Genomic DNA, 12,919 nt, shown 5'->3' with positions numbered 1-12,919 from the left:
TATCTCACTGGGTCGTTTGATTCCTCAATTCATTTGCTTCACCAGGTTATCAACCTTCGTCTTTGTTCCAATAGGCATTTGCTTTCTTTTCCTAGAGGCGCTTGAGAACCAGACCTTATATAGGTCTCCGTGGAACAGCAAAAAGCGAACCAGAATTTGAGAAAACCGGTGTTCAAAACACACGACCTAGCTGCTTGATAGTAGCTCTTTAACGCTAGGGTCTGTTTGGAGTTCCTTATGAAACAGCCTTTCGGTACATCCTTGAAATAACGGCCAAATTTCGGTAATTCATGAAGGAAACTACTCAAAAGGTTGCTGAAAACTCTTTGACAGCCCAAGACCTGTTTCACTCTTCTTGGGGCTCATCAGCTATGCGCAAACTGGTGTATTTCTCGAAAACAGTCCAATTTGGGTTCAGGCAGAACATAAGATTCATGGAAACTCGGGGACTGCGCCTACTGGATGAGCCCCGACAGGAAGAGCGAAACCGGTCGTGGGCTGCCCAAGAGTTTTTAGTAACCTTCATGATAAAATATCTGTGGTTTTGTCCAGTTTGGTTTAAGGCCGTGCGATACGGTCGAATGGCAACGGCTGTGAACTGATTTATGTCACCGGCAACGGACCAGTCCGAGTTTTGAATCCATGCAGGTAAGAGACAGTTGGTAAAGTGGAGGCATTTTTCGCTTGGGATAAGGCACGAGTTTCTTCCATGCAGGGACTGAGAACTGTTCAGGAAATGAGGCTGCTGTCCCAAAATTGGGCAGTAGGGTATGCAATGAAACAATCCACTGTTGTATTGTATGTGTGATCGCGTGGTGAGCCTTAAGGGGATTCTCAGGATGGTCAGCCAGAAACAACCTGTGGTCATCAAGCTGATTGATTTCATCATCAGTGTTTTAGCACCCGGCGGACTTCTTTCTAATAGGACATGTCCGAGGTGCCGATGTTCTATTCCTTTAAGCATAAGCAGTTTACAGTGTCTCTCCAGGTGGGTTACGAGCCCCTTCCCTTCATTTATGTGGTTGCCATTAGGACTGTTATAGCTCTGTCCACTCGTCTACTGAATCAATAAATAGAAATGGCAATAAGTCTAATTGCCATGGCTCAATAATAGAAAAATGGTACTTGCAAGTTGAGGAATCTTGAGACGCTTCCTGCAGGGCACTTACTACAGAACCTAGCAAAGGTAGTTTACCTGGATTATTTTTTCACAGACCCACATATATCGTCTCAATGAATGTCGGTGGGTTGACACTTCATCTAAAAAACTTGGATGTAGCCAACTCTCAGTGATATCTCAAGATGAAGTACACAATAACACCCGGGATTCACCCATTAGAAGCCTCGAAGAACGGTCATTACAACGAACACAGCCCTATTGACCAACTAACCTTTACTCCGCGCAATGTTTACGCCGATTGCAGGCCCAAATCACCGATACATGGACCATATAAACATGAGTTACATTGGTGAACACTCATCGTCACATTCGTGACAATGGCAAAACTGATGACGTGCATACCAATGAGTAAAAGCCACAAAAAATTAGTTGACGCTCATAAAAGGAACAACGAACGTTCTGCTTACCGAAAGTATATGTCCTGGTGAATGCCACCATCTGACTACTATAAACATCGACGCCAAAACACATCTAATATAAACTAATGCACTCGAGCTACCAATATCTAAACACCTGGCTGTACCGGGCCAAAACTAACAGGAAAATACAAAATATGGTATTATTATACCATCTAGTCATTGCAAAGCCAAAACTGCATGTTGTAGAAACCCGTACTGACAAACAAACAGTTCACCTGTCTCTCACATTGTCCCCCTACTCATGAGCATAGCAACCGGCCCACTAAAAGGCGCGAAGTCGCATTCACGTGTTGAAGAACAGAACAGTTGATGGTCCTTTGACCGACACACTGCAGATCCAGTCGAGATGGTGTTTCTCGTTTTCGCCATTTCTCTAACAGATTTTTCTCACTCGTTGATTGGATATTTTTTGTACGCATAACAATGTGGCCGGTGTCAACTAAAATCCAGCTTGTGTAAGATCAGGTATCAATTTCATCAAGGAGATAACTAAAGTACAATGAAGCAAATTTATACTGAAGATCCGAGGAGGCTTGCACAGCTGTTTCATCCATGCTGAAGATGATCACGAATCTTCGGGAACCTTCGGTTATCCATGAGTGGCCGATCAGCAGTTCGACTGCAGTTCACATTGCGCGATCCAATACTGGATTGCTCCTCGCACAATACATCTATTGACCAATGTGCTTACCACTCGTATATCGGACTGTTTATATTCGGGTGGCTTGGCTCATTGATTCACTGTTCCTCACACCGATAGTCAAAAACGCGCGGTTTCTTGCGCAACTCGTTGTATTGTTAGTCTTTATTGGGGGACACCATCTGGGACTCAGACACCCTAGTTTGATCCAAAGTTATTCACAGAAAACACGGTGTGGTTACATCGCCCCGTGATTTGGACGCAGTGTCACTGAGACTAGTCAACTTGGAGTTTATAGTTTGACAGAACCAAGTATCTGCCGTTTGAACCTCTGCTTAATGAATTTTTTACCGGGCGCTGGAGTTATGTGATGAAAAACTAAATCAGAGCATAGAGGAGTCAATCACTGCACAGTGGCGATCAGCGCACCTAAAATGAACCGTCCAAAACCAGCAAGCGACTGTATGCTAGGTTGTTCCAACCAGGATAAGAGGGATTGAAGGTCATCCTTTAGGAAAAATAATAATTCAGTTTTCATAAAGAGAACTACTCACATGGTTGCTGAAAACTCTTCGACAGGCCACGACAGGTTTTGCCCTTCTTGAGGCTCATCACGTAGGCACAGTCCTCGAGTTTCCGTCAACCTTATGTTCTACTTGAACCCAGTTTCTAAAGCTCTCATAAATCCAAAAAACTAAGCTACCTCCCCCACTCCGACTCAGATAACAAAACCGCACATCAATGCCAATTAATTCGCCCTGCGAACCAAGTTGCAACTTATACTTATGTGTGGTTCACTGAACAGAAAGTAACCGAATAAGTACCATACGATAAACAATACCTTTTCGTGTGACAATTTTTGGTACTGGGATGTACTTTTTCGTGTTATTTTCGAATCAACGCGAGTAAAAATAGCAGTTGGCCTGCATAGACCACAGTACGCTTAAATTCACACGAGTGCACACGAGTGAGCCGCGGGAACAGTCTTCACTCTGTTCCGAACACTACAGATACACAATGTCAATCAACCAAATTTGGAATACCGTTTTTTCCCGAGAAACGGATATTGACGTGCACACGGAAACTGTCATAACCTTCAGAGTCTGGATTGGCTGAGCGAACGACCGCACCGCAGCTGGGCGCTGCAACCACACCAAGAGAGAGTGGGGGAAGCGGAAAAATGAACGAAATTCGCATTAACCAGTGGCTATAAAGGAAGTTGATGCATACCGCTTGTCTATTTCGGTAATTAAGGGAGAGCTATAATAGTAAATCAAGATTTGGACCAGATTTGCTTTGTGTCAAAGCATATATCGGTCAGTTCCCCCGATAAAATGTGTGGATCACATAACCATTCATAATTTGTTTCCGAAATGGCAAAGGGGAATCGTCCTTCATCCACTCTGTTTGACAATTCAAAAAAGGCTATGGAAGATGGGCATGTATCCTTACTTACTTAAATTTCTCAAAGGCCAATTTTCTGATATTTAACCGGTACTGTTATAGTCGAGAGAATATAGCTGGAAAGAGGACGTTCAGAAGACACGTGACGTTATCTTCCATGGTTGCAATATCCAGCCCCCCCCCATTTTTGCGCGATAACTTGAAAAATTCGGCAACTGTATAGGAAAATGGACAGTCTCTGCGGAGTAGTAGAACGTATGTTCTACTAGTCTTGAGGCAGCATTTGAATCGGACTTTCCCGACAGCGACGGTTAGACCAGCGCATAGTTGGAAAGGACTAGGTTTGTTAGCGAATATACACTCATTTGCAAACTAATTTGGTTTTTCAAGAAACCCACTTGGAAACCAGATGAACCTCTCGTTTGTGGTGCTTCCAGGCAACTGAATGTGTTGCACCAGGCCGCCTCATGTTTCACTCGCTACGCTATTCGAGATACCGCGATAGATGTATATATTTGTGATGTACAACTCATAAGGTTGCTGACGGATTTTCAGCAACCTTATGAGTAGTACATTACAAATATATACCAGGTTTGTTGTCGTGCGGGGCCCCGAAAACCTGAAAGAATAAGAGTGGTGGACAACAGTCCGGTCAGTTAACTAGCGATTATCACTCATCTAGTAAAACTCAGTGTATGAGATGTCTGAAAATGGTGCACGATTTTGTGCTAAGGCCGTGATCTCAAAGCAAGGAATTGGTTAATTAGACTAAACCCACGATCTAGATGTCCTATCTGACAGATAACGTGTAGTCTAATCCATCAAATGACGGTCAGTAATTAGTGCGGCGAAACCACATTCTACGAACTTTACCTGCTTTTCTTCAGTAGTCGCAAGTGGGCAGTGAACAATATATTGACAGTATAGGTAGGTGGGCCGTGATTCTATAGGAAATCAACAGTAAATCGTGAGGAGAATTAAAGAAAGGCTTACAGCTTGGGCAGTTGTTAACACACGTTGGCACAGTGAGGGCAGTGTGCTATCGGACAAAGTAAGCGGGAAAATTGTTGTTCAGTTCAAAATGGGACAAATTTTCAACAACAAGCCTAGAAATAGATGTAAACAAATCATCTATGGAAAAACGATTGAGGTAGAGTCATCTTTGTATAAAATAGCACGGTTCAGTCTTGAAAATTGAGCAGTCTGAGGAATAGGGATACAAATAATTGCATCACGTGATTAACAAAGGGGATACCAATACAACTGAAATCATTTCCGAATGGGGCCTATTTTTCAATCCTGCGTGCACTACTTAGTCACTACGTCCCTGATGAAAGCAGGAGACGTTTCTTGCTAAACAACATAGTCAGTTTTTGCTGTTACACATAATATCACATATCTGTGGCCATTATTTCATGAGGTGACAAAAAGCTGAACCAGGTAAACGAAGGAGGACACCATTTGACAAGCCAGATTTCATCGTCCGGGAATGGATTTCATCTCCTGGATAGAATGATGACTACTCAATAGTTTATTAGGCCTATTCAGTAACAAAGAACCCCAAAAAATTGCTGCGCGACAGATTAAGAATACTTTGTGTTTTAGTTCCCTGAAACCTTGAGACTTAAGACAAGGCTTATTTTGTGTTACAGAAAACAAATACTCGGATTCGAATTCGGGTTCGAGTGGATCGGTAAACTAGATGTCACATGAGCCAAACGTCTTGGCAGATAAATCGCTTACACGCATGTTCTTCCTGCATTTGAATGTATGTTATCAATCAGCTTCGGCAAATTCATCAGTCTCAACCTCAGAGCAATGAGACAAGAATATCGACGACCTACTTGATAACACTGAGGTTAGCAGGTTCACTTGGGATGGAGTAATCGCCAGACTTCTGAGTGAATGTGAGCAGAAACTATCTACAGATCCTCGCCAGACTGCGTGAATGGCTATTGAAGAAAGCATATAATTTGAATGAAAATATATCTCCCATGAATCGGACTTCTCGAAGCTATATGATTCTTCTAGTTGAATGCTAGTGTGTGGCCGGTACAACAAGTTTTCCGGCACGTGCCAATCACATAAGACCGAGAAAAGTTTGTGAACATGTCCAAACTTCGAACCAGAAACAGATTTACGTGGCGTCTATGGGGAAAAACGTTTGCACCGGTGTGTCCCGCTAGACTACCGGCATGATTCAAATAACGGAAAGCTAGAATCCGTTTGTGACTGCGGTTCTTTGTGGGTGCAGTTTTTACACATAAAAAGAATGAGAGCATAGCGAGTTGGTGTGACATATGAGGCTTCCTCAACTAAATGTATTCAGTGCTACGAACTATCAGCCTCACAAGACAAAGCGCAGAAACCTATCGGAAACACCCGGATTCTACGATTGAGAAAACGTTGTTTACACGCTGCGTGAGTTCAGGAATACCAGAAAGTCCTGGCTAAAATTATAAGAGATTAGATTGAGAACGTGTGCCAAAGGTGTACTACAGCGAGTAAACTCCGCATCCCATTCTGGTCGAGCGATTGATATTCATGGGGTTCCAGTAGAATGGTGCACATTCCAAGAAAAGTCCCCGCCACAAGATCACATAACCATTCATAATTTGTTTCCGAAATGGCAAAGGGGAATCGTCCTTCATCCACTCTGTTTGACAATTCAAAAAAGGCTATGGAAGATGGGCATGTATCCTTACTTACTTAAATTTCTCAAAGGCCAATTTTCTGAGATTTAACCGGTTCTGCTATAGTCGAAAGAATATAGCTTGAAAGAGAACGTTCAATAGGCGGGTGACGTTATCTTCCATTGTTACAATATCCACCTCCGGTTTTTTGCGCGATAACTTGGAAAATTCGGCAACTGTATAGGAAAATGGGCAATGTCTCTGCGGAGTAGTAGAACGTATGTTCTACTAGTCTTGAGGCAGCATTTGAATCGGACTTTCCCGACAGCGACGGTTAGACCAGCGCATAGTTGGAAAGGACTAGGTTTGTTAGCGAATATACACTCATTTGCAAACTAATTTGGTTTTTCAAGAAACCCACTTGGAAACCAGATGAACCTCTGATTTGTGATGTTCTCAGGCGACTGAATGTGCTGCACCAGGCCGCCTCATGTTTCACTCGCTACGCTATTCGAGATACCGCGATAGATGTATATATTTGTGATGTACAACTCATAAGGTTGCTGACGGATTTTCAGCAACCTCATGAGTAGTACATTACAAATATAGACCAGGTTTGTTGTCGTGCGGGGCCCCGAAAACCTGAAAGACTAAGAGTGGTGGACAACAGTCCGGTCAGTTAACTAGCGATTATCACTCATCTAGTAAAACTCAGTGTATGAGATGTCTGAAAATGGTGCACGATTTTGTGCTAAGGCCGTGATCTCAAAGCAAGGAATTGGTTAATTAGACTAAACCCACGATCTAGATGTCCTATCTGACAGATAACGTGTAGTCTAATCCATCAAATGACGGTCAGTAATTAGTGCGGCGAAACCACATTCTACGAACTTTACCTGCTTTTCTTCAGTAGTCGCAAGTGGGCAGTGAACAATATATTGACAGTATAGGTAGGTGGGCCGTGATTCTATAGGAAATCAACAGTAAATCGTGAGGAGAATTAAAGAAAGGCTTACAGCTTGGGCAGTTGTTAACACACGTTGGCACAGTGAGGGCAGTGTGCTATCGGACAAAGTAAGCGGGAAAATTGTTGTTCAGTTCAAAATGGGACAAATTTTCAACAACAAGCCTAGAAATAGATGTAAACAAATCATCTATGGAAAAACGATTGAGGTAGAGTCATCTTTGTATAAAATAGCACGGTTCAGTCTTGAAAATTGAGCAGTCTGAGGAATAGGGATACAAATAATTGCATCACGTGATTCACAAAGGGGATACCAATACAACTGAAATAATTTCCGAATGGGGCCTATTTTTCAATCCTGCGTGCACTACTTAGTCACTACGTCCCTGATGAAAGCAGGAGACGTTTCTTGCTAAACAACATAGTCAGTTTTTGCTGTTACACATAATATCACATATCTGTGGCCATTATTTCATGAGGTGACAAAAAGCTGAACCAGGTAAACGAAGGAGGACACCATTTGACAAGCCAGATTTCATCGTCCGGGAATGGATTTCATCTCCTGGATAGAATGATGACTACTCAATAGTTTATTAGGCCTATCCAGTAACAAAGAATCCCAAAAAATCGCTGCGCGACAGATGACAGATTAAGAATACTTTGTGTTTTAGTTCCCTGAAACCTTGAGACTTAAGACAAGGCTTATTTTGTGTTACAGAAAACAAATACTCGGATTCGAATTCGGGTTCGAGTGGATCGGTAAACTAGATGTCACATCAGCCGAACTTCTTGGCGGATAAATCGATTACACGGTCAACATTTACAGCATTCATCTATGACTACATCAATTAGACCTACAACGCATGTTCTTCCAGCATTTGAATGGATGTTATCAATCAGTTTCGGCAAATTCATCAGTCTCAACCTCCGAGCAATGAGACAAGAATACCGACGATCTGCTTGATAACACTGAGGTTAGCAAGTTCACTTGGGATGGAGTAATCGCCAGACTACTGAGTGAATGTGAGCAGAAACTATCTACAGATCCTCGCCAGACTGCATGAATGGCTATTGAAGAAAGCATATAATTAGAATGAAAATATATATCTCCCATGAATCGGACTTCTCGAAGCTACATGATTTTTCCAGTTGAATGCTAGTGTGTGGCCGGTACAACAAGTTTTCCGGCAAGTGCCAATCACATAAGACCGAGAAAAGTTTGTGAACATGTCCAAACTTCGAACCAGAAACAGATTTACGTGGCGTCTATGGGGAAAAACGTTTGCACCGGTGTGTCCCGCTAGACTACCGGCATGATTCAAAGAACGGAAAGCTGGAATCCGTTTGTGACTGCGGTTCTTTGTGGGTGCAGTTTTTACACATAAAAAGAATGAGAGCATAGCGAGTTGGTGTGACATATGAGGCTTCCTCAACTAAATGTATTCAGTGCTACGAACTATCAGCCTCACAAGACAAAGCGCAGAAACCTATCGGAAACACCCGGATTCTACGATTGAGAAAACGTTGTTTACACGCTGCGTGAGTTCAGGAATACCAGAAAGTCCTGGCTAAAATTATAAGAGATTAGATTGAGAACGTGTGCCAAAGGTGTACTACAGCGAGTAAACTCCGCATCCCATTCTGGTCGAGCGATTGATATTCATGGGGTTCCAGTAGAATGGTGCACATTCCAAGAAAAGTCCCCGCCACAATGCAAATTCGAACTTGGATAGTTCGTCCATACAGTCGTGCCCAAAGTTCCGTTGTCCTTAATAGTAAGGCGTCCGGAAGTTTAGGAAACGGAGGTTCTAATGACGTTTCAGACTATATGCTTCTGTGAGCTGTACTAGAGGTCACAGAAAAACTTGACAGCCCAACAGGGTTTATCAGTCTATAGGGAGTAATTAATAAAGTTGGTCTGCTGCACGCGAACTTCTAGACTCCAGTGGAACTGATAACCTGCAAGTTATTTGCACGCAACCCCAAAAATGAATAGGTAAGCACCCGGTGTTTGTTCCGTGGAGCTCATGAGAACAATTTGTTTACGGCTTTGTTCAGACCTTCAAACAGAAACACGTGGACTGCACACATATGTTTCCGATCTCAGTGGCGTTCTTGTTGTCAGTTTCTATCCAGATTGCCTGAGTGAATGTCTGAAGGCGTAGGCACTTCGGAATGATTGTGGTAAGCTAGCACTGAGTCTCTCCCCCGTCCACCTTTATTCTTTTCTTTACAATAAGGCTTTCAAATAAATCATGGTTGTAAGGCAGTGAAGCATTGGTGTTGAACACTGATATCATGCTGCCGATGATGATGATGATGATGATGATGATGATAGTGATGAACGAACGTCACCATTAGTGGACTAGGAAACGAATCATAAAAAAGACTTTATGATATAAACTTAGACATTTAAAAAAGGTAAAGACCAACAAGACTAGCATACGACATTTAATTCCAACCCCTATTTTTTCAATCATGAGAAACATAATTTCGGAAAATACCAACGGGTCGCAGCGATCGACAGAACATGGAACAAGACCAAACAGTTGATTTTTTCAACTGTAACACGATTTGATGGCTAAAAAGGCCATAAATTTTGTCGCCGGTTATTGAACACTTCACTAAAAGCGTCTTCTGCAGTGCCAGAATATCTTGTTAATAATAGGCCAAATATACGTATTTGCATACCAATTCGATTTCCACAGGAGACTCACCTGAAGCCCACCTGGATATTCAAACAGAACCTAAGGTTGATTGAAACTCATCGAGCGCATCTACCTGAAGAGTCCCAAGAAGGACGAAACCGGTCATGGGCTGCAGAAGAGTTTTCAGCAACCTTGTGAGTAGTTTTCTCTATGGAAATACACTGCACCAACTGAAACATAAGATGACCTTTGGGCAGCACATTCAGTTGTAGACTATCATAAACGAGGGATTCATTTGGGTCGTCTGTGAATAACAAATTGATATATAAATGAGTGTATTTATCAAATTGGCACCAGTGTGAATTCACGCAGAACCTAGGGTTGACGAAAACTCAGAGACCACACCTACCTGAAGAGCCACAATAAGGGCGGGATCGACTGTGGGCTATGAGGAAATTTTCAGCGACATTGTGAATAGACTCGTTGAGAATAGTTTGAGAGAAGATACATTTTGTTTGACTACGTTAGCGTAGTCCTTAAGCTAGGCTCCTGGTGTACAATTCCGCCCGTTTGACTGGATAACCAAGTTTCTTGATCACTCTAACGTCTAGTATCAAGCCCCATGGTCGTAAGCAACAGTTCTTCACGAAGTTTTGACCTGGATAGAACTTGGATTTTTATCTTGTATTTTCCAGTTACATCCATTTCTAGTTTATAATCCTACATAATAGACTACAGTCCTTTCCGTATCGGATAATCTTCCATTATCAAAGTGAGCATCATGAGATACGGGGGAGAGGAGAACTCCTAATGGGTTCAGAGTTGTCATCATCATCATCATCATCATCATCATCATCATCATCATCAACGACAGCAACATCAGTGTTGGCACTGATGCCTCATTGTCATATGTGTATGTCATGGTTGTACGAGAGCTGGGATACTGCCAGGGCGCCCACATCTAGACAGAAGAACGATTAGGGTCCTCATCCAAAGCCTTTGGCTCAAAAGCCTGACCGCAAGGCAACGGTGTTGGGCTGGAAATGGAAGTATATTACCATTTTTACGGAACAAGTCGTTATACATGTTCAACCCCCAAACCTGGAGGGCCAGGAGACTGTGTTCGTCAAATATCTACCCACGGACCAACCTGGTGTGAGAGACTCTGCGAGCGTCGCGCGGACACCCCTCAGTATAGCTCATTGGGTCGCCGAGGTACACAAACCGCCACACCACCGTAAGGTCCAGTCTCTTCGTGACGGCCAGAGCTATGTAAACAGTTGTGAATGTTTTGGCGGCTGCCGAAATACGGGCGACGTCTTTACACTATGTCATAAGAGGTAACACAGAAACAGTATACAACATCATAGGCACTCAAAAGTTCAGACTGCTGGTTGGTTTTGGCGCCGAGGTACACAAGTTGGTTGGTAACAATCACGGGACATGAATACAATGAGCCTCAGATAGGCTTCATAAGGCGAGCCGTATTGAGGTACCTTGAGCTGATGGTTGGATAGTATACTTTAACATTACTTATTAAGTTATAACCCGAATCAGAATGACTCCGCATGACCTCTGGTAGGCTTGTAATCCATTTGCATCTGCAGATAAGCGCTCAAACGGGAATGGAATTCGATATCAAGTGAGCCTTTATTGATTCTTCCCCTGTCAGTGAGGAACTCCAAACACACACACGGAAAGGGTCGTCTTTTGCCACGGGAACTGTATCCGTCGTGAAAAATGAAAAACAAACAACATAGAGTTTTAATACCGAAGTGTTCTCAAATGAAATATACCTGTAACCCCTGCTGCCTTTCTGAGTAGATGTCGCTTCTATAGAATAACTTCTACGAGAATGTACAACACGTTTTCCAAGAAGAATACCTGAAAATGTATTGTTCTCTTTTCACAAATATATTTTTATGGCTTCGATTTTCTACTGATCAATCAATTTCTGTTGGGTCATTTGAAAATAATATGTATAGACGTAATACACTACTCACAAGATTGCTGAAAACTGTCCAACATTTATTTAGTATTTGTGGGTCGTACGCCCGATGGGCATTGCCTTCTGTGGTGGGAGATGTCAGCTTTTGGTGCCTCCCAAAATAGTGAAATTCCATCCTCACATTCTTATCAAAAACTGTCGCGGTAAGCGTAGACAGAACAAAGCACCAGACTGAAAGTAGGCATTAGTGAAGTGTGAATGTGTTTTTACTTTATCTCTTGCGATGAAGTCACCAATTTTCTTTTGCGTTTCAGAAAAAAATGGAGTACTATTTCCTGACATCATACCACTTGTGAGTGGTATCGCATTGAGGAAAAATAGATTAGAAAGTTGGGTTCTTCAGGGGAATATTCGGAACCGGTAAAGTGAATGGAACCTAGCAAAAAAGTATATGACACGGGATTTCCATCCTAGTTATTCTTATTTCTCAGGAATCTTTGAAGAAATGCTTCTGACCAGAATTCGTCCGCGTTTATAAACAGTGCAGTTAGGGAGTCACGAATGCTTGCTCTAAACTCGTCGCAATCGTTGCACTAAGTGAATCTGGACACTTGTAGGAATATAACTTCCATTGGAGTGGGAAATCTATGTAAAATCACGAAACCATGGTCTAGGCGTTGCGAAATCTTCGACAACCCACTACCGGTTTATTACCTCTTGGGGATAAGAAGTTAGGCGTGGTGTCGAGCTGCCATTCGCGTACTAGAACTTCCTCGGACAAATCAGAATTTTCTGTACGAATTGTGTGACTATTTCATGAGACATTTTCGTTTCCCTTCGATGAAAAATTGTTATCACATGCCAACGTGTCCTGTGGTGGGCTTGCAGCGCGACAACAATTCGAAGTCTGCTATACACACTATCTATGCATTCGATGGAACTATGCGGTTCATGTACACGAAATCTGTGATGCACACACGCACACCCACAGCGCATGTGATGCGGCCACTAGTCGCTTGCTCAAGGCTGAAAAACAAGCCCAGACAACATGTGATCATCGAACTTTTCGGAGAAAACAAGACC

At 42.7% G+C, this 12,919-nt stretch overlaps 1 protein-coding gene across 1 annotated transcript; it reads left to right on the top strand.

The window, feature by feature from the left end:
• Positions 1-12,694: 12,694 nt before the first annotated feature.
• T265_12585 (hypothetical protein) lies at positions 12,695-12,919 on the top strand (the record flags this gene model as incomplete). Its single annotated transcript, XM_009164506.1, has 1 exon — positions 12,695-12,919. A coding segment is annotated over one exon (225 nt), but the record flags the coding sequence as incomplete, so codon positions are not given.

Source organism: Opisthorchis viverrini (genome assembly GCF_000715545.1).
Source record: "Opisthorchis viverrini unplaced genomic scaffold opera_v5_6, whole genome shotgun sequence".
NCBI lineage: Eukaryota > Metazoa > Platyhelminthes > Trematoda > Opisthorchiida > Opisthorchiidae > Opisthorchis > Opisthorchis viverrini.
The sequence above is the reverse complement of the archived record's forward strand: the minus strand, read 5'-3'. Positions and strand labels throughout refer to the sequence as shown.